Source organism: Chenopodium quinoa, unplaced genomic scaffold (assembly GCF_001683475.1).
Source record: "Chenopodium quinoa cultivar QQ74 unplaced genomic scaffold, ASM168347v1, whole genome shotgun sequence".
Classification (NCBI taxonomy): domain Eukaryota; kingdom Viridiplantae; phylum Streptophyta; class Magnoliopsida; order Caryophyllales; family Amaranthaceae; genus Chenopodium; species Chenopodium quinoa.
Genome location: NW_018742651.1, coordinates 1,698,324 through 1,723,322, shown reverse-complemented (window position 1 = coordinate 1,723,322; position 24,999 = coordinate 1,698,324). Strand labels below are relative to the sequence as shown.

Genomic DNA, 24,999 nt, shown 5'->3' with positions numbered 1-24,999 from the left:
GCCATTTTTGCCTGTCCTTCGAAAATTTGAGAAATGTATCAATCCCTCTATTAAATAATAATAATATTAATACACAAAACAGTGTTGTCAAGTGCACCGTTGTATATTGTTTAACATAAGTTATTAACAATTTATTTATTTTTGCTATAAACTAATAGAGAACAGTCAACTATAAGAGTTGTTCTATATTCATTAACTCATAAAACGCCTCTTCTACAATATTATTGCAGTGAACGCCTATCTAATTTGTTAACCGTTCTATATTTTGCATTTTTTTAATCTAATTTTTGTAGAAGTGTATCATGTCCTCGATCTTGGTGTTTATCAGAGATTGATTTCCAATAATGTATTGCAACTATATATCACCACTTACTAACAAACAACAACATTTTAACAAAGGACGTGATTTAATGTATGAGATTTAATTAAAAGCATGGATAATGGAGCTCAATCATGCCTAAGTGTCCTGAAACATGAGAATAATTTGATGCAATATAATAAACCTAAAAAGGCCATTCTTTAGTAACATACTCATATTCACCAAAAACTGATGAAAAAAAATCCTAATTTAATTCAAATTTTGATCAAAATTTAGCCACATACATCATAACTTGGGTATGGATTCAAGCAGTATACATAATATGTAAATATATAGCATCATAATAAATTCAAGCAGTTGCAAACTTGCAATGGATACATATGACAAATTCCTTTTTTTTAACATTGGAGCGAATTTCGTTGCTAACTTGATCCCATTATCAAACTACCAATAAAGTAATAATAAGAATCCAAATTTTTCTTTACCTTCTCATCTACACAATATAGAAAACACAACAATACCAAATAATCCAATCATAAGGTACTATATAATTCAATCTTATAGTTTATTTTGTAATTGGTTTATGAACCTACCTTATCACGACATTATGCACCTGCTATCAATTACACTACAACATTAACAATGCCTTAGTAGTTCTGAACCTATTATAAATCAATCACACTCAAATAAAGTAATTCCAACCAAAAAAGACCCTCCCTCTTCCTATAATGGAATTCTGAACATAATCAATCAATGTCGAATTCAACAAACAATTAATTGAAGACGAATTTCAAGCTCAAAATATGTATTCCTCAAAATATTTAATCCATAACTATAGGGAAAAATCATACACGAATTCCTCAGATCATGAAATCAAAATCAATTTATCAACACATTCAATTCGTCATTTCAAAACATTCCTCTGAAATTACAATCATATACCATAAAAATGACCAAAAATTACAAATAATTAGTTTAATTATACCAAAGAAAAAAAATCACAAATTTTCAACCTAGAAGAAAGAGAAATAAATTACCAGCACAAGTCATATAAGCAATGGAAGCATAAACTCCATGTTTAATCAAGCATGGTGGAACCTCGAAAGAAGATGTGCCATCAAGCTAAGGAGTTAGACATTATATTAGAGGAAGAGAAAACAAAAAATCATGATTAAGACTTTAGAGAAGATGAACTAGTCAGAGTAATATAAAGGAGAGATAAGGATCATGTTTGAGACTTTAGAGAAGATGAACTACTCAGAGTAACATAAAGGAGAGATAAGGAAAAGGTATTAAAAGTTCAAAACTTTAAATGAGGGTAAAAATGTAAATAATCTTTTTAGGGGTATAAATGGAATCACACTGTTCATAAGAGTTTGTTTGCACTTTTTATAAGGTAGGGAGGGGATGTATTCCTTAATTTGCTACTTTTTGTTGCAATCTAAAGTATTCTATTAATTGCTATTATACAAATTTAAATTATACAAAATGTAAATATTATGGCGCTATAGAATTTCGATGTATATATGTCACAATATTTATGTAATTTTATTATTATTTAAAATTTTGTACATAGTGGTTTGATATTATTTTTTAGTTATGTAACATGTGTAACTTATGACACCATTACAAATTTATACTATTAAAATATCAAATATAAAAAAGGAAAATAAGAGCACCAGCATCAAGGCCTTTTACAATCCTTTCCGTGGCTTTTTGGTGTCCTTTCCCAATCCTGATGGATTCTATTACTTGGGAAAGATAATTGTTAGGGAAAGGATATTGTAGTATCCTTTCTCTGGAAAGGAAATCTCGCCTCGGCCCAAGTGCCATGTTAATTCAACAATCACAAACAAAAGCATATATATTGGAAATCATCCAACGCTCAACTTGTTGACACTTGTCAACATCTTGTTTCTTTATTTTTTTTTGCTCCAAAATATTATAACGGCTATAATTTGCAAACGGTAACTTATTTTTGAAATCCGAAAACACCAACGGTCATAAAATTTTTTTGTCTATAAACTGAGTATAAATTTGCTATATTTTCACAAAATTTCAGTTTCACTTGTACAATACTCTTAAACACAAAATTATTCTAATCTCCATATTTTCAAGTTTATTTTTCTCCATTTCACTTCCAATTTCTTAGAGTCTTTAATATGGATCGTAATAATTCTAATTACGGTCGTAACCCAAATTTTCCTAACAATTCAAACTTTCAATTTAACCAATCTAATCCTCCTGTTGACCCTAATCTGTTGAGTAATCCTCAAATTCAAGCTGCATTTTTTCAATGGTGTAGTAGTCAACCAAGGCCAACAAATTTCAATAATATTCCACCAATACAACCAAATTTTCCTCATAATTCCCAATCCTATCAACAAGCTTTTGGTAATACCCCTTTTTTCCCTATATCAGAACATTTAACTCAAAACATGAATCAATCTCCAGGTGGACTTTGTAGTAGCAATGCTACTCCAATAGAGTTAAGTGGTGAACATGTTGAAGAATTAGCGGGAGCACAACATCTTGAAGAGATTGACAATGCTGAAGTCGAAATTGTTCCAGAAGTGCAACTCAATACATCTGCACAAAGGAAAAACCAAGCATGGAGTATCGCCGAAGACAAAGCTCTTGTATCAGCCTATATAAATGCAGGATGCGATGTGGAGAGGGGAACCAAGACCAAGAGAAGCGGGTTATGGGCAGAAATTCACAACCAGTACGAAAAGGCTAGAGCTAAAAATCTCAATGAGATTAAGGTAAGAAACTTTAAATCTTTGCAAAATCGATGGGATCACATAAATGAACATGTAAGTAAATGGGTTGACGCCTACGGTTATCATTTTAGAACTAAGGGTAGTGGTGAATCTGAGCAAAATTTGGAGAGATTCGCTCACATAGATTACAAAGCAACTAACAATAAGATGTTTTGTTATTTGCATTGTTTTGCAATTCTGAGGAAATACCCCAAATGGGATCCCTCCTTGTCCAAAGTTCAGTCCGATATGTTACCGGGTGGTCAAGCATCTACAGATAGTGGGGGGAGCGGTAAAAGATCCCAACCCGATTCACAGTGTGAGGTTGGCGGAAGGGCTAAAAGACCTCTTGGCATAAAACAGACAAAGATGAAAGGTAAAGCATCAAGTACTTCGTCAAGTGTAAATCTTGACTCTTAAAATACAAATTTTAATGACATGGGAGAGAAATTGGGTCAATTGGGAGAGCGACTACTTGATCAGATGAGAGAACGAGATGAAGAACAAAAGGCCCGGGTAGAAGAAAAGAAAAGGCAGAAGGAGGAGGCCATGAAGTTCAGAATGTTAGAAAGGTTAATGTAGAAGCCCGTTCTTGATGACAAGGAATTAGCAATGTATAACAAACTGAGAGACGAATTTAGTAGTAGGTTTTCGCTTTAATTTCATTTTAGTATTTGCAATGTTTGTATTTTAATTAAGTATTGTAAGGTACGCAAGTTATTTTTTTAAAAAATTGTTTGTGCTACTAGTAATGTTGATGTTTATGTAGTGTTGTTATTGTTGTTTATGTATTAAATTAATATTAGTGTATTTTAATTTGTTTTTAAAACTATGATGTATCTTTTACCTTTTGACAAGACTCATGCATGCATTGGTAAAAAAACTGACCTTACAAAATTCTGCATGCATTGGTCATAATTCTCACCATACAATCCTTATCTTATCCATATCTTATGTGCAACAATTATGTTTTAACAAAATCTTATCTTCTGACCAACAATATCCTATTTTTGTCTATTTAAAGTACATGATTTCTATCTTCTAGTGTCACAAACAAACACACCAAAAATAAAACACCAAACACAATATGAGCTTAGATTCAATCTCTTCAAGTTCTTCAAGCTCTTCCTCCTCAAGTATAACTGATAAAATTTATGATCACATGGTCATGAATTTTATAAATGAGAGTCAACGTTTAGTTGCGATGCAAAATTCAGTGCTTAATTCATTACAACCTGAAAAGCAAAAACATCCGAGAAAACAAAGGGTAACTGTGCCTAGAAATCGTGAAGCGGCTCACGACAATCTAGTTGCAGATTACTTTAGTAATCAACCGGTATACAATGATACCGTATTTCGAAGGAGGTTTCGTATGAGGAGACCCCTGTTCCTTCGCATTGTGGACACATTAAGTGCAAGTAATCGCTATTTCCAACAACGTCCCGATGCTACCATGCGTCTTGGTGCTTCACCCCTTCAAAAATGCACCGCGGCTATACGTATGTTAGCTTATGGTTGTTCAGCTGATCAAGTAGATGAATATCTAAAGCTTGGTGAAAGTACTGCTAGAGAATGTCTTTCACAATTTGTCGATGGAGTTATTGCTCAGTTTGCAACTGAGTACCTCCACAAGCCAACAATGGAAGATATCCAGCGTCTTCTAAGAGAAAGGGAGGATAGAAACTTCCCCAGCATGCTAGGAAGCATTGATTGCATGCATTGGGTATGGAAAAATTGTCCAGCTGGATGGAAAGGAATGTATCAAGGCCGATCTAAAACGGCCACTATTATCTTGGAAGCGGTTGCATCTAGGGATTTATGGATTTGGCACGCCTTCTTTGGGACTCCTGGGTCGTGCAATGATATTAATGTACTACAACGTTCTCCTGTGTTTGATGATATAATAAATAATCGTGCTCCACAATTTCTGTTCACAGTTAATGGAAACACTTACACAAAAGGATACTATCTCACCGATGGGATTTATCCAAAGTGGTCGACATTTATAGATGCGGTTACTGCCCCTCAAATAGCTAAGGATACGTTATTTACTGAACGTCAAGAGAGTGCGAGAAAGGATGTTGAGCGTGCTTTTGGTGTGTTACAAGCTCGTTTCGCAATAATCAGGAAGCCTGCTTTGGCATGGAGTGTAGATTTGTTGTGGAAAATTATGATGACTTGCATCATTATCCACAACATGATTGTTGAAGACGAGCGTGATACATATTTAAATTATAAGGATCCACTCGAGTTTGCCGATGAAAAGCCTGAGAATATGCCGGGGTCGTCCTCAACTAGGAATACAACAACATTCACCGTAACTCCCGGACAGTATGATCCAGATAATTTCGGTAGATTGATAGCTTCGAGAGGGGAAATTCGTGATAGAGACGTCCATATGGCTTTGAAGAACGACTTGATCGAGCATTTATGGGCACAGTCTATGAGGTCCGATGAAAATTAAACATTTCAGTTATTTTTAAACTTATGCTTGTTATTTTCTTTGCTATTTTTATCAACGTAATTCATGTTTTTTTTATTCGTGTCGTTTAATCAATGTATTTCATGTTTTTAATCAATGAATTTTATGTTTTTGAATTCGTTTCGTTTAATTAATGTGTCGGTTAATAGAACGATCTATTATTAATTATTATTAACAACATTTTCAACAATAATAATAATTAAGTATATTAATAAATATATGTAATTTGAAAAAGGAATAAATGGTGGGGTATATGTAAGTAGGAGAGAGAAAGTGGAAAAGGATACTCATTGATGTTGGAAATTTTGAAGGGAAAGGATGAGTAAAAGGATGGAAATAGTGGGAAGTGATGTGGAGGAAAGAGAAAGTGATGTGTCAAGTGTAGGAAAGGAGAGAGAAACCGGGAAAGAATATAAGTATCCCCAACACTAATGATGCTCTAAAAGGCAGGATACTTAAGAGTGGGGCCAATGGATGACCAAGTCTTTGGTCATGAGGAGAGAGAGTAGAGTTTTTGTATTAAAAAAATGAAACAAAGAAAAAATTGATGAAAAAAGTGATGACCAGGTCTTAAAGATGACCAAACTAGAAATGTGGTCATGAAAATGTAAATGACAAGTGGCAGGTTATAATTGGAGGAAGAAAAAGGAAAAGTTGCATGTACTTGCAACATATGACACCAACGACAATATTGTTGGATGACACCACGCATGCATACAACGGCTAGATTATTATCATTGCAAATTTTTGCAACGGTAATAAATTAAAAAATACAAATTTTAAAAAAAAAATTACCAACGTCTTTATTTTTTTTTCTCTATAAAAAGAGACCAATATTGAGGTATTTTTGAACAACTTCTCATTAAGCTCAATTCCTTCATTTAGCTCAATTTCTTCATTTAGCTCATTTTCTTCATTTAGCTCAATTCATTCCTTTTAAAGTAATTTTTTTTATCTACAAAATCCAAAAAACTATTGAATATGGATAAATCCAATCGGAAAAAAAAATCCTTCAAAATCGAAAAAAAATTCAAATACTCAACCTTCATTTTCTGATTATCAAATAGATCTCAACTCTCAAGTGGAACCAAACTCACAAATTTTTCCATAGTTTCCAAATTATGGAATGAATAACATCAATTTCACAAATCCAAGTTCTATATCACAATTCCCTTTACGACCATAACAATTTCTTAACTTCTCATATTCTCAAAATGTTCTTCCATCTGAAGGACACTCACCTTTTCAAAATCGTCAATTTGCTGAAAATGAAACAATCCTTCCCTATGTCGCAACATTTTATCATGTCAGAAGGTGAAGGTGCAAATTCAAATTTTAATTGGTCATATAGATCAACTGCTGACTCTGATGACGATAATGATGATAAAGCTGAAGAAAATGAAGTTGGGGATGTAGGAGGCGAAGGTAGAGGCAATACGGATCGAAGGAATTTTTGGTCGCACGCTGAAGATGAGGTCCTTGTGAGAGCTTGGCTTGAGGTAAGTAAAGATAAAAAAACAAATACCAACCAAAAGGGGAATGAATTCTGGGCAAAAGTTGAGGCAATGTTTAATAATGTTAGATTATTTAGAGAGAGGCAATTTGAACAAGGTACTGAAGAGATTAAGAAGGATGATTTGCTAAGAGTAAGGGCTTTGGAGCCACTTAGATGTCGGTGGAAAAGGCTAAGTGCTAATTGTTCAAAATTTTCTGGTGCGTATGCACATGCTGCATCAAGGAGAGGAAGTGGTCACTCTGACGACGATGTTATTAAGATTGCGCGTAGAATTTATAGAGATGACAAAACTAGGAAAAATACCAGTAGAGTTTTCCAAGATATGCATGCTTGGGATATTCTGAAAAATGAACAAATATGGGCGAAAAATGAAGATCCAGTCGAGACATGTAAGCAGAAGACAGCAACCCAGTCCAGTGTTTCAAAGAGATCTCGAATTAATGAAGCTGGTAATTACTCGTCTTCAACAAACCCAGATACACCGACCAGTGGTGATGCTGGGTGTTCAGGCTTCCCCTCTATTGATGATTGTACCAAAAATAAAGGTAAGAACAAAGTTATGAACATGGAGACGGAAAATTCTCAGCAATGGTTGCTTACTATTCAAAACATGAACATAACAAGGAAATCTGAAACTGAGATGGAGATGATGAAGTTGAGGTTCCAGAGAGAGAAAGAAGCTGAAAATGCTCAGCTAGAAAGGGAGAGAGAAGTACGAAAGCAAAGGAAAATCAACTTGGAATTGTTCAAGATACTTGAAGCAAAGCCATACTTATCAGAAGAGGATCAAGAACGAAGGAACAATTTAGTGAAGATATTATTCCCATCCAATTAATTTATTTCTTCAAAATGTAGTAGTGTTATATTCTAGAATGATTAGTTTGTTGTTTAGTAACCGCTTTTGTACTTGAAGTTGTAATCATGTTGTTTAAGTTGTTATTTATTATCAATTAATGTGTAGTCATTATGTTTTTTTTAATAGCTCTAATATAGTTGTACTATTATGTGATATATGACTGTCATATTTAAATAGTTTACTATTCTTAAAAAGTTGTGCATTAATGGCATTACTGACATTGATGAGATATAACAATAACAAAAATTGTGCATTGCTCACATGAACTTACGTATTTGTATTTTTCTGATAAATGATGGTGTATAATTTGATGTGATTGTTCACTGGAAAAACCAAAGACTTACTCTTCTGAAAAAGTGAAGCAATTATTGATTTTGATAAGTCATAAAAATGACCACACAACCTATTGATATGAAATCACATTGAAGCTTCTTTTCATTACATTATTTTTGATGAATGATAGCATTACAACAACACACTATTATTAAAGTTCGTACATTGTTCTATATATTGCTATATGTTTTAATTTGGTTTCACTCAACCAACAATCTATTAGCTCTCTCATCAAAGTAGCTTCCTTAGCTTTGAAAATGTATGAGAGTTATAATTCGTCCAACTCATCTTCTAACTCTTCCAATTCCTCTGCCAACTCAAATCAAAATTCCGATGATGACTACAAACGACTTTATGAGAGACGGAGGCAAGCAAATCGTCTTGTTGATCGAATGATGGATGAATTCATAATGACCAATCCAGTTGAATTCTTTCAAATGGTTAATCAAGTTCCAAGGGCACCAAGGACGCTGGTCGAAAGGGATCGTGAAGACGGACACAACCGTTTATGGAATGACTATTTTGCTGATCCTCCAGTGTTCCCTCCAAACTTGTTCCGTCGGAGATTTCACATGAGAAAGCACGTCTTTCTCCGTATTGTGCATACTTTAGAAGAACGTCATCGGTTCTTTCAACAACGGCAAGATGCTACTGGTAGATTTGGAGCATTAGCATTGCAGAAATGCACCGCGACTTTAAGATTACTTGCATATGGAACTGCTGCTGATTCCGTTGACGACTACTTACGGATTAGTGCATCTCTTGCGCGAGACTCCTTACAACATTTTGTTGAAGGAGATGTCTCTTATTTTAGTGACGACTATCTGAGAAGACCTAATGAAGAGGATATGGCCAAACTCCTACGAGATGGAGAACGTCGAGGCTTTCCAGGGATGATGGGATCCATTGATTGTATGCATTGGCGATGAAAGAATTGTCCTTTAAGATTGAAGGGCATGTTTTCCGGGAGAGCTAATAAGCCCACTTTAATTTTAGAAGCTGTGGCATCACAAGACCTTTGGATCTGGCATGCTTTTTTCGGGACTCCAGGTAGGTGTAGTGATATAAATGTTCTTGACAGGTCTCCATTATTTAATGATATATTCGAAGGTCGTGCACCTTCGGTTAACTATATCGTTAATGGCCACCAATACAATATGAGATATTATCTCACTGATGGTATATATCCTACATGGGCGGCATTCATTCCCACAATATCCCTCCCCCAAAATGAAAAAGAGGGTCTTTTCGCCAAAAAGCAAGAACGTCAGCGAAAGGATGTCGAACGTGCATTTGGAGTACTACAAGCTCGTTTTGCCATTGTGCGGCATCCTGCTCTGGCTCGTGATGTATCAATGCTTGGAAAAATTATGATAGCTTGCATCATCTTACACAACATGATCGTCGAGGATGAGCGAGATACATACGCAAGATATTATGATCCAAGGTATGATGATCCAAATGAATATGAGCAAGCTGAACCCCCGTCTTCAAGTAGAAGAAACTCTCAAGGACCATTTCAATTTAGCAACAGTAGTAACCGACCAGCTAATTTGGAGACTTACATGGCTAATAGAGCTCGAGTTCGTGATGAAGTTACCCATAGAGCCTTGAAGTCAGATTTAGTGGAACATTTATGGCTTAGATATGGGGAGTCTTATAATAGGCAGTAATGATGTATTATTAGGCCTTTAAGAGTATTTTATTTAAGTAATTATGCTTGGTGTATGTTTTAGCTAATGCTAAATAATGTGTTCTAATCATGCATGTGTGTATCGTACTATCGTGTATTATTATTACTTAACGAGCTTTTAAATTAAGTGTCCATGTATTTTACATTTGCGCTTCAATAATACATCATTGATTACAATTATTGTATAATTATATTTATCATTAAGCATTTTAAATTTTAATTATGTGCAACAATTATAGGAATTATTATGTTTTTAACAACAATTTTAATTATATGGTGGGATAGAAGAGAGAGAATATATGGTGGGGTATAGTAAAAGTAGGAGAGAGAAAATCATGACCAAAGTAATTTTGGGCAATCATTGGGAGTCTTTGGTCATGGTTGGTCATGTGAGTTGGTCATGGATGAGTGGAAAGAGAAAGAAATTATATAATAATTCATGACCAAATATTTTGGGTCATCCATTTGGTATGCTCTAAGAGCAGAATAACTTGTGTGGACCTGGTTCACAATAATATTATTGTGGACCTGAGGTTCTACACGTGCGCAACTGGCTTTGTATTGAACATAGTGACCCTAATATTAAATATAGTATCCTTTAATAAAATTTGTGCTATTTTTAATTTGTTGCAAACCTGAAGTATGACGTTATAACCCTAATTTTAGTTTACTGACCTATATTATTCATATTGGGTAGTATGTTAAATTTTTCATTAAAAAGTTAAACTCTTATGATCTTTATAAAAATACAATCACTTTTATTTTAACATAATTACCATTATTTAACATGGTAACCTTTTTTTTTTTTTTTTTTAATAAAACGACCATAGTAACTCTACTATCAATGGCCCACAATAATTAATGTGAATCAGATCTATTTAAGAGCTTGTAACTTAAGAGAGCTTAAATGAGTCTGAGGAATCTTGTTAATAAAAATAAAAAAATAAATGAGTGTGAGGAATGAAGATCTAAATTTAGTTAAATCTTAAAGAGCCTTAATATAACTATAAATTATAATGTGTCATGGGAAAAAAAAAATCTTAAAATAAAACAGGACTAATCTTAAAAATAAAACAGCAACTCTAATGGTTGTAACTAGCGACTAGTGACTAGCTTGCAATATTAAATAATCTCTAGCTATTAGCTTAACCATTGGAGCTACAAAATGCAATTAGTTTGGAAAAAAAAACTTGCTAAAATAAAACAAGTTAGAATAAATAAAATAAATTATCAACGTAAATTAAGGAGATATGATCCATTTAATTAGTACGTTAGCCATTAGAGCTAAAATGACAATTACCTTAAAACCTTATATGACATGACAAACTAATTTGACAATTAGCTTGTCATTAGAGTTGCTCCAATGATCTTCTCTCTTATTTTTAATCCTACTCCTAATAAACTTGTTATTATTCTTGATGATGCCACGTTATAACAATGAATAAAATTACACCACGTCCCAACAATTACACGTTTAACATGGTATTTATTTTAGGTTAGAGGGTAGATCACTTTTTTTTTTGACAATAAAAAAAAAAAAAAAAAAAAAAAAAAAAAAAAAAAAAAAAAAAGAAAAAAAAAAGAGAGATCTCTAAATTATTAAGAAGTGTCAAAATACCGACAAATCAAATCAAAATCAATGGCGCTTCTTCTTCAGCAAAATCAACCTCTTTTCATGCTCCCTTAAATTTCACACAATTTAAGGAGCATTATTTTTTACTTCTTTACCTACTTAAATTTTTATTTTTTTTTTCAATTTTCAGCTTTAAGTTTGTTGTACAAATTTGAATTTTTTTTTTATAGTTTTATATATTTTCCCCTAAATTAGATTTCTCATATTTTTAGGGTTTTTTTTTTTCCTATCTCCCCCATATCTTTGTTTTCTTCGGAGATTTGGGGGATTTTGATTACTGTTTTGATCGAGAGAGATCTGCTGAATTTGGGGCTATAGATACAATCAATTTTGAAATTTGAATTGCAATTTTGGGGTGTGATTCGATCTGTTCAGACGATTTTGTTTGGGCGGACTGGATCAGAATCAAATTACCAACAAATCTAATCAGATTAATTTTGATTGCGCTAATTTTGGGTGAAAATTGAAGGGTTTTGAAGGGGTTGGAATTTTGAATGTGGGTTGTGTAATGCTGAATTAAAGGGGCGGATTTTATTCTGGAGATGGCATCTGCTCAAGTTTTATCTAAACCAGCTGTTTCGTCCCGGAAAAAGAAGGATTTGGAAGCTGGTAGACGCTTGGTATGGCCTCAATTTTGGGTTTTGATTGTTTAATTTAAGCTATATTTTCTAGATTGTTTCTTTTGTTGTTGTTAATTTGTGTGTACGAAACTTTAGAGGGATTCGAACCGGGGAACTAAATTTAGCATGACCCCGATTTTGATCAGTAGGCTAAATTGTTGTTGGTAAGAGATGTGTACTTTATATGATTTGTTCAAGCTCTGTAATTTCAGGATAATGTCAAGTTTTTGACTTGGAGAAAATAACTTATTGTTTTAATCTGTTGGTTTATGAATTGTTTGAGCTTGAAAATTTTGCTGATAATGTTGGATTCTGATCCTTTAGGAGTGTGCAATTGTGCATACCTTGGGACTTCTTTGCTTTGAGCTTCCAATTAGAGTAACTTTCTTTTATTCAGTGTTCGAGCGTGGAACAGTGTAAACTCTGATTAGTGTGGCATCAACTTTGCTGGTATATTGGTGAAACTGTGATGTTACATACTTACATGCTTAGTTGATGGTATATGTTGTCCTTTCGGATTTAGTTTTGTGCCTTCAGTAGTTCTTTTGGGGAGTGTAATAATGAACCTTTGCTATTAGGTTTAGAATCAAAATCAGATCGGATTATCGACCTTATAGCCAAATTGGAGGAACATCAAACATGAGAATAACACTAGATTATTAAATTGATTTGGATGCTCAAGTCTTATTTAAATCTGTTTGCTATCATACATAAGTATAAATTTGGTATGATTGAATCTTTTTCTAGCTTCATTCCTGTTTGAATTTTGCTATTGGTTAAGTCTATGTCCTTTAACAACTGCCATCAGGCTCACCACTACATGTGTACCTCGTCACCCCATTTGTGATGAATGGGGAGGCCAAGATGTATGTAATATAGTACTAACTACTAAGTAGTGAATGCTCACTAGCTGTTTCTAGATAAACACAGATTCAAGTATACTACACTGGAACTTTGTGAGTAAATGTTAGAATATTGGTTGGTTGTGATAATAATATTATAGAATGCGACAGATCTAGGGCTTTTGAACCAGGAACAAAACTTATCTCTTCTTTGTTCACTCTGCCTTCTACTCTCTTTCAATTTCACTTATGGCTCCCTGCCACAACCCATAAACCACTATGGTGCAGCCGCGCAGATGGAAGTCCATCATGAGTCTCTTTTTCTTTCTCTTCCTTATTTGGCAGTATCATTTTATGCAGTCAGAGCATATGACTGGACATTAAATCTGCTCGTATGTAAACCTGCATGACATGCACAGGAAGTGTTATCAATGCAGCCTCTTTACCTAATTATCTGGGCATTGTGTGGTTGTTATATTGCACTTGTCTTTTTTACTTTGTGCGGAAGTATAGATTTCTTTCTTTCGTTTTAGTAGAGGAGAAAAATGGGGGGAAAAGAACGAGGGACTTAGGGAGCTATATCATTCCAGAAATTCATGCTTCAGAAAGCACCTCTCAGTTTATAAGGATACTAAGGACTTTGTAGATCACATAAAATAGCGACTTTGGGTTGAAAACACCAAATATGTCTCTCCTACCTTCTTTCTCCTCCTCGTGACTTCTGTCTCCCTTTGCATGGCACAATAGTGAAGCGGTGAACTGGGGTAAGAGGAATGATCTTGTTTATGCTCCGAGAAATAACTGGGAAAATTTTGTGTGTTGTGCTAGATTCAAATTGTGTTGTTATTGTTACTTTGTAAACATTATGTGCTAATCAATCTCATTATATTCTATTTAGGTTGTGTAACTTTATGTATGTAATTGTGTTTTGTATCGAGGACGATCTGCTCAAAGTTTTGTTCTAATATATGTTTCTTTTAGCTGGAAGAGTTCAAAAAGAAGAGAGGAGCTTCAAAAAAGCAAGCATCAAGTATCCAACCTCGTACAGATGATGATACACCACCTACGAAACAAACTTCAGGATATGGACAAGCGTCGTCTGACAATTCTGGCAATGCTCATACAGACAGTAGTTCCGATGCAGTAACTGGAGCTTCTGTTTATACTGAACACAGTGACAAATCATATGTTTTCACTCGATATAATGGGTCTGATTCGGTTCCTCATGCACACATTGATACCCAAAGTGATAATTCTTGCTCACCTGATTTGCTTCAGAAGCTTCCAAAACAAGCGGGAAATAGTCATGAGATTCCAGCTTCAAACTACCAAGCAGGTTCTGACTTCTCACAACAAACAGATGACAGTATTGGAAACTTTGGGACGGGTACAGGAAGTGGAAGATTTGCAGATGCAATATCATCTAGCAGACCCAGTGCTTCTCAAGTTTATAATAGTAGTGATTCTCACTCAAAATTCTATGGATATGATAATGACTTTAGTTCTTCTGCAAGCTTTGCTAATACTATCGGAAGCACCAATGATATTGCTGCAAAAGTCTCTACCGAGGGCCAAGTCACCAGTGTTTTACATCAGGAGTCTGGTCAGTGGAGTTTTTTAAGCAAGAACGTAGCCTGACAATTAAATAGTGATGGGTTTTATGATTGTTTCATGTAACATGTTTTGCTATTATTGCAGATTCTGTTCGCTCACGTTTGGATTTGCCAGAATCTGCATCAGAGTTTGGTCATAGCTTTCTGAAGTCGAAGAATCATTTTGGGTTGGAGGAAAGACAACCTAGTAATGTAGTGGGGAATTTGGCAGGTTATGGAAATCAATGGCCATCTGAAACACGTTCCATAGGTTTCAACTCTAACACCAGCAGTTTATTTAATGGCCCCTCGCATTCAGTTGTGGCTGAACCATATCCCAGAAGATCTCGTCCTTCTTTCCTTGATTCTCTTAACATTGTTAAAGATTCTTCTGCATCTAGCCGCCCTTTTGTTGAGAATGACAAGTTCATGAATGCAAAGGTTCCTAGTAGCAATATTGCTGAATCGTCTGCAATTCATGATCCTTCTACAGCATATGCTCCTGTTGAACCCCTTTCAACATCAGTTTATTCTAATCCAAGTGATGGTTTCTTCAGCGATGTGTCAAAGGGGCACAAATCATTTGAGCACAACCTGGAGAGTAAGCTAGAATTCACTTCCCAGAAACAAAATGAAGATTTTGCTGCATTGGAGCAGGTATCTCTTTTTCTCCAATGTTTAGAATTACCTTTACAGTTTCTTGGCCATGGAGTATGCATCTTTTTCCATATGTAAAATCTCTTCTGCTTTTCTCTGATTTTCACTGACAAGTCATGTTTGTTTGAATTGGAAAAGTTCCTTGCTCACTTGCTCTATACATCATATCAGAGTTTCCCTCCCATCTAGAGTCACGATATGCATTACAACGTTACAATATCTGTGCTAAATCTTCTAATATACCAGTTTGTAAAAAATTCAATATGCATATATGTATTTGATCACAAATCACCTTATACTTGGCTGTGTGGCTCTTGCTGATTCTTTTTCGAATGGAATTATAATTTGAAATGCCTGGAGTATCATTAGGAAGCTGCATGTAAATTATATTTCAGGCATGTTAACTCAGTAGTTTTTTTTTCAATAACTCCTTAGTTGTACTTAACGACTTTCTAGCCATGATGACCATGGATCTATGACCTGAAATGCTTGATTTAGTACTCACTTAGGAGCATGTATATGTTTGAAGCTCTTTATGACTGAATTTCACTGAAACCTTTTTAATATTCCGTATGGTGAAAGTAATAAATAATGTGGTTTTCCGTTGAAGAAATATGTAGGTAGGGTTGTCTATAGTGATATTGTTTTTGATATTTTGTTAGCAAAGGTGATGTGGTAGTGTGCTCTGGTTACTTTCAAAAAGGACTTTCCAACTGCTATAGTTGTAGGTTGGATACTTACTTGGGGGAGGATTGTATTTTTAAGGCGTTACTAAATGTGGCACCTTCATTCAAGAATCAAGATATGCATTTTAGTTTATGTGTGAGATTGGGTTAGAAGAAGATTCGCTGTGACATGCTTCTTGTGCTTTGAATGCAGATCTACATCTACCAGTAATTTTACTTATATACTATTTCCTTTGCCTTCTCTTGCAGCACATTGAAGATTTGACGCAAGAGAAGTTTTCTCTGCAGCGTACATTAGAGGCCTCTAAAACTTTGACAGAGTCATTAGCTGCTGAGAATTCTTCTTTGACAGAGAGCTATAATCAGCAGGTCGGTGTCTCCTCTGTTAACTTTAACTATTTCATATGACTTACTCGATTGGATACATGGTTAGTAAATTTTCTTGGTTTTTTTGGGTTAACACTTCACGTCTCAAGATTCACCAAATGGTTAATCTATGTGTATAACATTTGATCTATATCTGTTTCAGATATATGGATCCTATTATTATGAATTTGTGGTAAATGAGAGTTCTGTGGTATTTTGAGAACCTCTTTTAATGCTGGTAGAGCTATCAAATTCAGCCTTTTCTAATTCCTCGCTTATTAGTCATTTAGTCCCCAGATAAAATAGTATTAATTGCGCCAGTCAAAATTCCTCTATGCTCTGTCACATGTTGTGTAGGATGGCCTTTTTTGATGTAATGGAGGTTACTCTTGTTGACTTTCTGTTTTGTATAGCTTTTATTTTTTTTGGTTTGTTTCCTTTAGTACTACTGTGCATTAAGCTCTCTGATAATTGTCGACTAAATTATTTATCCTACTTTCAGGCAAGCATTGTGAGCCAGTTAAAGGCTGAGATGGAAAGATTGCAGGATGATATAAAGTCCCGGCTGGTTAGTGTCATTATCCTTGTCTATCTATGACAATAACTTATTGCTTATTGGTGAAGCCTGCTGATGGCCTGTAATGTGGAGTTTATGGGGGTGTTAAATTGTCCCCTAAGAGTAGCCTGTTTTCGTTTTGTCTTCTTATTATGTCTTAAAAAGTTAAAATATATGTCAAGCTTCTGAAATTTAAAGCATGTAATTTGCGATAACTCTCAATGGCAAATTGCATTTAGTCAAAAGCAAAATAAGGGGAAACGTTGCAGTATATAATGTTTCTTATTTGTTGAACTCTTTAGATATGACCATATTTATAGGATGGAAGGGATTAGTATTCTTCATAGACCTCATCTTTATTTAAAACCACAATATAATTTTTATGCTGACTTTGATGCCAATGGCATATAACGGAGTTTGCAATGTATAAGATGAAATGCTTATGACAAAGAACATTAAAATAAACTTTTAGGGCTCGTTTGGTTGAATGTAGGAATTGCAAATTCCTTGGAAAATTGATTTCCCATGAAATTGAACTTCCTAGGAAATTCTAAAAATTGTTTGCTTAACTAAGGGAAGTGGAAATTCCCTTGGGAAGTTCCACTTACCTAGGTCCCCCTAGGTAATTAACTTCCCCCATTTTGTGGGAAATAGAAATTCATGGGAATTTCAATTCCTAGGATTTCCAAATTCAAAAAATTTCAATTCCTAGGATTTCCAAATTCCCATGTTTTTCTTTGGCAACCAAACAACCCCTTAATTACAAAGGAAAATGAATCAAGTAACATCATCTCTATGATAAATAAATGTTTATTTTATTTTCCTAAAGCTCACATTTCCAATCCAATATTTTGGCTTTTTTTAATTCTGTCATCTTGGTGCAGTAGGTTGAGCTTGAGGCTATCAAGTCTGAATATGTGAACGCACAACTTGAGTGCGATGCTGCTGATGAGCGCGCAAAACTTTTGGCTTCTGAAGTTATTAGCTTGGAAGAGAAGGTGATTTTCATTACATCATTATCTGAATTTCTGATGGGGAAAGAGAAAAGGGGTGGGGGGCAGGGGCATACATTTTGACCAACATAGGGAGCTTTGTTAGAAATACGTGGCTTTATAAACTCAATTTTTTTGGTTCGCTATATTATTTAATGAGATAGGTGTGAATTTTGTAACATGATATGGGTGTAGTATTTCAGACCGTATATTTCTTGACCAAAGTCATGGGAGGGGACATTGTTAGAAATACAACATTACTTTATAATCTCGTTTCTTTTTTAGAAATTTGCTGCCCATAATATTCGATGACATTTTTGTGAATTTTTTTAACATTATATGGGTTGACATTGAGCTGATGTACATCCTTTCAACATTGATCCATGTTTTTAAATAATACTTAAATATGGGCCCGGCATTGACTTTTGATATGTGTTTGGCTTCAGTGTGTCAATTTTTTTAATGCTGATATGTTTAGTTATTTTTTGTGTCTTAATTTTATCTTGTAGGCCCTTAGATTAAGATCTAATGAGCTGAAGTTGGAGAGGGAGTTGGAAAACTCAAATGCTGAAGTTGCTTCCTACAAGTACGGATTTCACCTCCTCAGTAGCTCTAAAAGCCATAGCTTCTACTGTTTCTTGCTTCCGTATTGATTCTGTTTTGTATTACTTTCTATTACCGGGTTATCTTTCAAGGCACACAGCCTATTTCTAGATGTAAGTTTATGGGGGTAGGCAGCGTTGCAGCCTACATCTGCATGCAGTGAATATCATTCTTAATAAAGGTGGTAGAACACATGTAACTTTGTTACTGTGTCTAAATTAGCTTCCAGTATCTGTGAATAATAATACTTATGGCCTGAATATAGTAGCGTGCTTCCTGATTATTGATTTATTGTAGTAATCCATGACAAAACGTGTGTTGTTATTAAATTTAGTTTGCAGATCTTGTATAAGCAAAATTATCTTTCCTGAATTTTTAAATTTGACTATACCTTCACAATTTCTGGATAAGAATCATATCTCACATTCTCATGTGTATATTTGCATATTTTTCCATTGGTCATCCTTGACCTTCGATAGATGTTTTTAATGTCCTTACTTTAAATGTTCCAAAGTTATGTTGAAAGATACTGATTCTGAAAAATTGCATTTTGTGCTGTTCCACTATTCTGTACTCCCTCCGTCCCTTTATTAGATGCCTATTTCTGGTATTTATTACTCACATAATAAAAAGAAGTAGGCATCTAATTTAGGGATGGAGAAAGTAATGTAACAAATAGTGGTCAATTTGCAATTAGAACGGCCCCTATATCATTACATTACATTAATAAAGGAAGTTTAAATTGTAAATGGAAATGAAAGGATACTTTTTGATATAATATATATATTAATTATGTGTTGCTATGTTATTGTTTTGAAGAATAACTGATGAGTGATTATAGTTAAAGATCAGTAAAGTTGTTGTTCTGTTAACTACATTATGTATTCTTTATTTGAAAAATTATTAATTAAACCTTGCTGTGATGGATTCTATTTCTTATGCTTTGTTGTTGTGTGTTTTTAATGTACCTTATGATTATCTTGTTCAGTTGTCAAGTGTTCGACATGAGAATTGGTTTTACTTAAATTTGTAAATAAGTCATGCTTGATTTTATAAATTTGAGTGTAATTTGTCTATAGGTTCATTTCTATGGGAGATTTTAATTGTCTTGTGGGTATTTACCTCCGTTTATTATTAGTTGACATGTTTTGAATATAGCACTATTAACATAAGTTACTTTGATTACATTTTGTGATTTATACTTGAGAAAAACTGTCACGTGAGCCGTGAGGTCTAGTTGGATTTGTCTCAATGTATATTTTCTGAATATCTACTTGTCTCAAGCTCTTTTTAGAAAGCCCTCCTCCGGCTCCTTAATAATTCAAGAAAAAGAAAAATGCTTTTGTAATTTTGTCTATTGATTATTGAAGATATTATCATTTTAAAACATGTGGTAAATGTGTCTAAAGAAACTTCAACTAATATGAAACGGAGGAAGTGTATATTTTTCTCGGCCCTCCTTTTGTATAGGTTGATCACTAGACATCTCCTTGTTAGTCCCTGTATTTATGATTTTTTATTTCCTACACACAAATTCAGGGTCCCATGTTAAAAGCTACAATTTTTACGATGGAAATGGTTCTTTCTGAGATAGAACTTTACTTCTTACGATTTATTAATTTTGGTGGGACTATTTTTTTTTCCCTATTGCAAATGTTGTTCAATGCTTTTTGCTTGTGCATATCATGCATGTGGCAATCCTTTATTATTAATGACTTTTCTGGTTTTGAACATGATGTTAAATCTTTCTGATTATCATCTCTGTACTGTAGCTCCCTAATTCTTTATTTTAATAAAATGTATAATTAAGTGTCATTTTTTCCAATCGTAATGTTTTAAGTATGGTGGGCCATGCAGGAAGAAAATGTCTAGCCTTGACAGAGAACGTCGAGATTTGCTGCAGACTATTGATGCCTTACAGGAAGGTATGTAGTTTAAGTTATACAGATCTTTTCATAAAATATAGAAGTATCTCATACAGTTGCTGCAGACTATTGATGCATTTGTTGCTAAATAAGTGCTACTTATGACTTCTTGGAGGGTAATAAGTTGATTTTTAATCCTTTATGTATGCAACATAATTAAACTTCTGAGTAGTTACAGACTGACAGTGCATTTTAATTTTGTTGTTAATATATATATATTTTTTTTTTAAGTGGCAAAGTGTGATATTCCATTTTTTCTAATAGCTATCATAATTTGTAACTGCTGTTGCTTGAAATTGCTTGCATTTTTCTTTGCAACTTGAAATTTGATCTATTTGCTTGCTAATTGTTTGGCTTGGACTTCCTCTTGACTGTAAACATTCTAATTTTGCAGAGAAAAAGCTGCTTCAGTCTAAATTAAGGACAGCTTCAGCTAGTAAAATTTCTATTGAGTCTAGTAAGGGGCATGAGAAAAAAGATGCTTCAACTTCTACCAATGATTTAGGTATTTGTGATCCCAAAATTCTCATCTCTCTTTGTCACCAATTTTTAAAAGCAGGTGTTAGTGTGCTTGTAATTTACACTACGCTCCCCATATCGGGTTTGATTATTCCTTTAGCCCACTTTTTATTGCCATATATCTCTAGTATTGCATGCCCAATTATTTAATGGATGGAAAAATCATATGCTTGTGATTGATGGCTTATCGGCTTATCCTGCCACTGTTGTAGGTGAAACTGCTGGAGATAGCTCTGAACAAGCTTCATCCAACATGCAAGTGGTTGACAATGCAGACAACTTGCTGCTTTTACAAAATAATTTAGCTGGTCATGATGATTTTGCTATGAGTATCCCTCCAGACCAAATGCAAATGATACAAAATATCAATTCACTAATTAGCGAGGTAGCTGATCACTTCTGCTCATGTATTGTTTGATGGTATGTATCTTTTTAGTAACTAAATGTAGAAGTTTTGGCTGCAGATAATATCAGAAAAGGAGGAATTGATGCAAGCTTTGATTACTGAAGTTTCAACAAGTACTAAGCTGAAGGTAGTTATTATTTTGTCTGGCCTATCTGCCTATGTATATACTACGTATTACTTCCATATCTTTTTAGTTGCAATTTATTTCTTTGACTGTTAATCTCTTTTATGAATGAATGAGACCCACCCGAACCTAATTCCTTCTTAAGCAAGATCAACCAATATGAGTACACAGTAGAAGAACTAAAAATCAGGATGAATTGTCTTAGATTTAAAAATAAAATAAAAACCTCCGTCCCAAAATGGTTCAAACATTTACCCGGATAGAGATTTAGGTGATAAGTTGTTGATATGTTATACTACATCCGTTTTTTTTTAGTTGACACGTAATCCTTTTTGGAAAATTTCTTTTTAGTTGACACGTTTCTCTTTTTGGTAATTTTTGTATGTGAAAATGTGAATTTTATCCTCCCCAATTTCCCCAATCCATCTTCACTCTCCTCCCTTTAGCAAAGACTGATTTCTCACGCCTCCATTATCTTCCCCACTCCACCTCCATCATCAAATTCATCACCATGAAACGATCACCATCACAGCAACCACCACTGCCACTTCTCTCTCTCCTCTCTTCCTTGTAACATACCCAATTTTCTAAAGAATAACCCCCATTAATGGCCCAAAGCTTCTCCTTGCTTCTCGTAACTCCGCCAAACCATGACCGCGGCACCACTTAGCCACTAAAACCTCACCAACCATGACGCCGCCTCCCAAAACCACCTATGCTATTGAGGATAGTACTTTCAATTGTATATAAAAATATGAAATTTTCATCTGTTAGCTAATTAATTTGTGCCTTTTTGTTTTAATTGGTAAAAGTAGGAAAGAAAAAAAAAATAGAAGGTGAAATAATCAAGAATGAATGTGCAGACCGTGAGTATAGGAGGAAAGAAAATGATGGTGAATGGTGATGATGAGAGAGAAAGGTAGTACTCCTAGGTGGTACTTGGTAAGAGTGGGTGGGTAGTATAAGGGTATTTTTGTCTTTGACCTTCTTTCTCACTTCTAAATATGTGCGCCAAAATACAACGTGTCAGCTAAATAGAAATGGAGGAAGTATGAGATAGTAGGTTATTATTTTATTGGAAATTTAGTCTTTTTTAAATTTTTTTTTTTTTTTTTTTTTGAATTATAAGAGAAGGTAGGGCATAAGTTGTTGGCAGTGGAAAAAAGATGTATTAAAATAATAGTGGGGTCTCTCTCAAATAGGAATTGTCACGTTTGACGGATAATAAAAGGAAATCATTTGAATTATACTGGGATTTAGGGAGGTTTTTAAAGTATCATATAATATTGGAGTAAAAATAAAGGGTAAAAACTTCAAAGAATATTGCCACGTATCCATTGTGCTTAGTAGTATGTATTTTAGATATGCTGATTGTTTGTGAAGTATGACCTTGAAATAGCAAATTTTTCCAAGAGAAATCTATTAATCAACTAAAAAACCCTTAACAAACTGTAGTGTCATAGTAAGTCTTTGTAAATTAGTTAATGTGAAGTGGCACCGCACAACAGACTATTGACTTGGGTCCAGCATGTATTGTGACATGCATTATTGACTTAATTGCAATCCTGCACCCTTACTGTCACATTATTTGTGTTCATAAATGTTACTTTTGATATGAAGGAATTGAACAAGGAGCTATCTCAGAAGCTTGAAGTTCAGACTCAGCGACTGGAGCTGTTGATGTCCCAAAGCATGGCAAGTGAGAATATTGCTGCCAAGCAGCCTACTGCTTCTAATGTACGGGAAACTGTTGCATATGCAGATGAAGGCGACGAGGTACCTTTTTTGCTCTTTATTTATTTGTTTTATGAAGGGGGAGTCATTGGCTTGGGAAGCTTGAGTCATACTGTGAATGCTTCTTTAATGTCCCTATTGTGGTGATACATTGATACCTACATATTTTGCTCTTAATGTGCTGAGTTTATGGGGATGTTTATGATGGTGAATTTCACTGACTTTTTTGAGCTCTTAATTCAGCAGATATCTCAAAACTGGTTTATAAAATTGACTTTTCATAATTGGCTAATAAATAAACAATCAAAATATAAAAGGAGATCAAAACTTAGAAAAATAAGTTCAAGTGGCAAATAATGAGGAATTTTCGAGTAAGGCTGTATCGAGTGGTATCAGATTTTACTCTTAGTTTTGCCAAATGATTCTCTTCTGCAAAAGGGCATGGACTCCATAGTGTAAATTTGCTTGCTTAACATTTACTAAAGCTTTTCACTTGTATAAATAAACTAATCATTAATTGTGTGTTCCTACTGCTGAACATTGATAAGAGTAATTATCCTGACCTGTTACTTCTTCCATTAGGTGGTGGAGCGAGTGCTAGGATGGATAATGAAGCTATTTCCTGGAGGACCGTCAAAGCGAAGAACCAGCAGACTCTAAGTTGAGTATAAAGCTTGGATAATTCATTGTCCTTCATATTCGCATTTTGAGGGCTAGAGTATAGAGGATAAATATTGTATATCATGTGTGACATTTTGTTTATTCTTTTCAGTTAAGGAAGCATTTGAAAATGAGCAATTTCTTAGATAATTAGATTGTTTGGGAAATTTATTTACACAATTTATTTGACACAAGACAATAATTCCATTTCTTTGTACTTTATATTTCTTATAAAGGCTAGTTTCTTTTTATCTGATGCATGGTGGAAAATGTGGTCACCACCAGATATACTGAAGGACAATTCTATTATGTATGAGCGTTTTTTGATAGAAGATGTACACACGTTTTGACTGCCTTATGCTGTTCCTTTCCCATTTTATATCTTTGAAAACTCTGGAAAGCCGTGAAGTATTATTTCTTGTCTTTTTTATGAATGCATATTGCCCAATGCATACGTACCTTGAAATGGGTAGATACCCTGTATATGTGACTTGTTTGGCCTAGGCTGGGTCGATGTTGGATCATTTGAGATCATGTCATTTTTGGGACATTTTCTCGGGAGGAAATCGAACTATGAAGAGCCAAAGCATTAGTTTTGAATAAACTTTATTGTGCAAAGGCAAAAGGCATCTCATGATGCTGGCTTCATTTGTAAGTGTGTATGAGTAGACTATAAATGAAGTTATTTTTCTTTATCTAAGATTATAAGTGTTGAAAAAAATACAAGTTATCATCTTGATAAATAGCTCGTGTTTATTAAAATGGCAAACTTGTAAATACACAGTGCATTGTTCATAGTAGTTACGCTACTACTAGTAGTGGTCTACCAAGAATAGTGTACATTTTTGGTAAAATCGTTAATGGTGTTAGTAGTTCTATTATGAACACTACATTGTTCATTGTTTGAATAGAATTTATTATAACTGAACACTTCATGAGCAATTTCAATAATGGTGGTCAAAGCACTTGAAGGGGGTTAACAATAGCTGACTTGAAATGAGGTCTAGACTTATTGTTACTTTTCACATACACACTTTAACAATACCAACACCACACAATACATCATGTATACAATTAACATAATGTATCACGGTCCAAAAACCAACCGTCCCAATGACAATTC

At 34.2% G+C, this 24,999-nt stretch overlaps 5 protein-coding genes across 5 annotated transcripts; all 5 read left to right on the top strand.

Moving 5' to 3' along the window:
• The first annotated feature begins 4,168 nt into the window (after positions 1 to 4,168).
• On the top strand, positions 4,169 to 5,545 carry LOC110722014. The gene has a single exon (XM_021901236.1). It carries the CDS (start codon positions 4,169 to 4,171, stop codon positions 5,543 to 5,545), a length of 1,377 nt encoding a protein of 458 aa, XP_021756928.1.
• Positions 5,546 to 6,831: 1,286 nt separating this feature from the next.
• LOC110722013 (glutathione S-transferase T3-like) lies at positions 6,832 to 7,914 on the top strand. Its single transcript, XM_021901235.1, has one exon. It carries the CDS (start codon positions 6,832 to 6,834, stop codon positions 7,912 to 7,914), a length of 1,083 nt encoding a protein of 360 aa, XP_021756927.1.
• A 565-nt stretch (positions 7,915 to 8,479) lies between these two features.
• LOC110721984 lies at positions 8,480 to 10,167 on the top strand. Its single transcript, XM_021901213.1, has one exon. The coding sequence runs from the start codon at positions 9,225 to 9,227 to the stop codon at positions 9,939 to 9,941; it is 717 nt and encodes a 238-aa protein (XP_021756905.1). The 5' UTR covers positions 8,480 to 9,224; the 3' UTR covers positions 9,942 to 10,167.
• LOC110722012 lies at positions 8,526 to 9,197 on the top strand. Its single transcript, XM_021901234.1, has one exon. It carries the CDS (start codon positions 8,526 to 8,528, stop codon positions 9,195 to 9,197), a length of 672 nt encoding a protein of 223 aa, XP_021756926.1.
• A 1,178-nt stretch (positions 10,168 to 11,345) lies between the features above and the next one.
• LOC110722093 (protein BLISTER-like) lies at positions 11,346 to 24,234 on the top strand. The gene is made up of 13 exons (XM_021901331.1): positions 11,346 to 12,214; positions 14,038 to 14,659; positions 14,755 to 15,305; positions 16,241 to 16,360; positions 16,860 to 16,925; positions 17,801 to 17,911; positions 18,415 to 18,491; positions 20,366 to 20,433; positions 20,828 to 20,938; positions 21,165 to 21,337; positions 21,417 to 21,485; positions 23,103 to 23,258; positions 23,799 to 24,234. Exons 1-13 carry the CDS (start codon positions 12,137 to 12,139, stop codon positions 23,874 to 23,876), a joined length of 2,280 nt encoding a protein of 759 aa, XP_021757023.1. The 5' UTR covers positions 11,346 to 12,136; the 3' UTR covers positions 23,877 to 24,234.
• Positions 24,235 to 24,999: the final 765 nt, after the last annotated feature.

What these genes read in the sequence shown, in the direction of transcription:
- LOC110722014 (XM_021901236.1), top strand. Translation starts at nt 4,169, where the DNA reads ATGAGCTTAGATTCAATCTCTTCAAGTTCTTCAAGCTCTTCCTCCTCA.
- LOC110722013 (XM_021901235.1), top strand. Translation starts at nt 6,832, where the DNA reads ATGAAACAATCCTTCCCTATGTCGCAACATTTTATCATGTCAGAAGGT.
- LOC110722012 (XM_021901234.1), top strand. Translation starts at nt 8,526, where the DNA reads ATGTATGAGAGTTATAATTCGTCCAACTCATCTTCTAACTCTTCCAAT.
- LOC110721984 (XM_021901213.1), top strand. Translation starts at nt 9,225, where the DNA reads ATGTTTTCCGGGAGAGCTAATAAGCCCACTTTAATTTTAGAAGCTGTG.
- LOC110722093 (XM_021901331.1), top strand. Translation starts at nt 12,137, where the DNA reads ATGGCATCTGCTCAAGTTTTATCTAAACCAGCTGTTTCGTCCCGGAAA. An exon ending in TATTGATGCCTTACAGGAAG is followed by an intron (nt 20,434 to 20,827) that starts GTATGTAGTTTA and finishes CTAATTTTGCAG; the next exon opens with AGAAAAAGCTGCTTCAGTCT. An exon ending in CAACAAGTACTAAGCTGAAG is followed by an intron (nt 21,486 to 23,102) that starts GTAGTTATTATT and finishes TTTGATATGAAG; the next exon opens with GAATTGAACAAGGAGCTATC.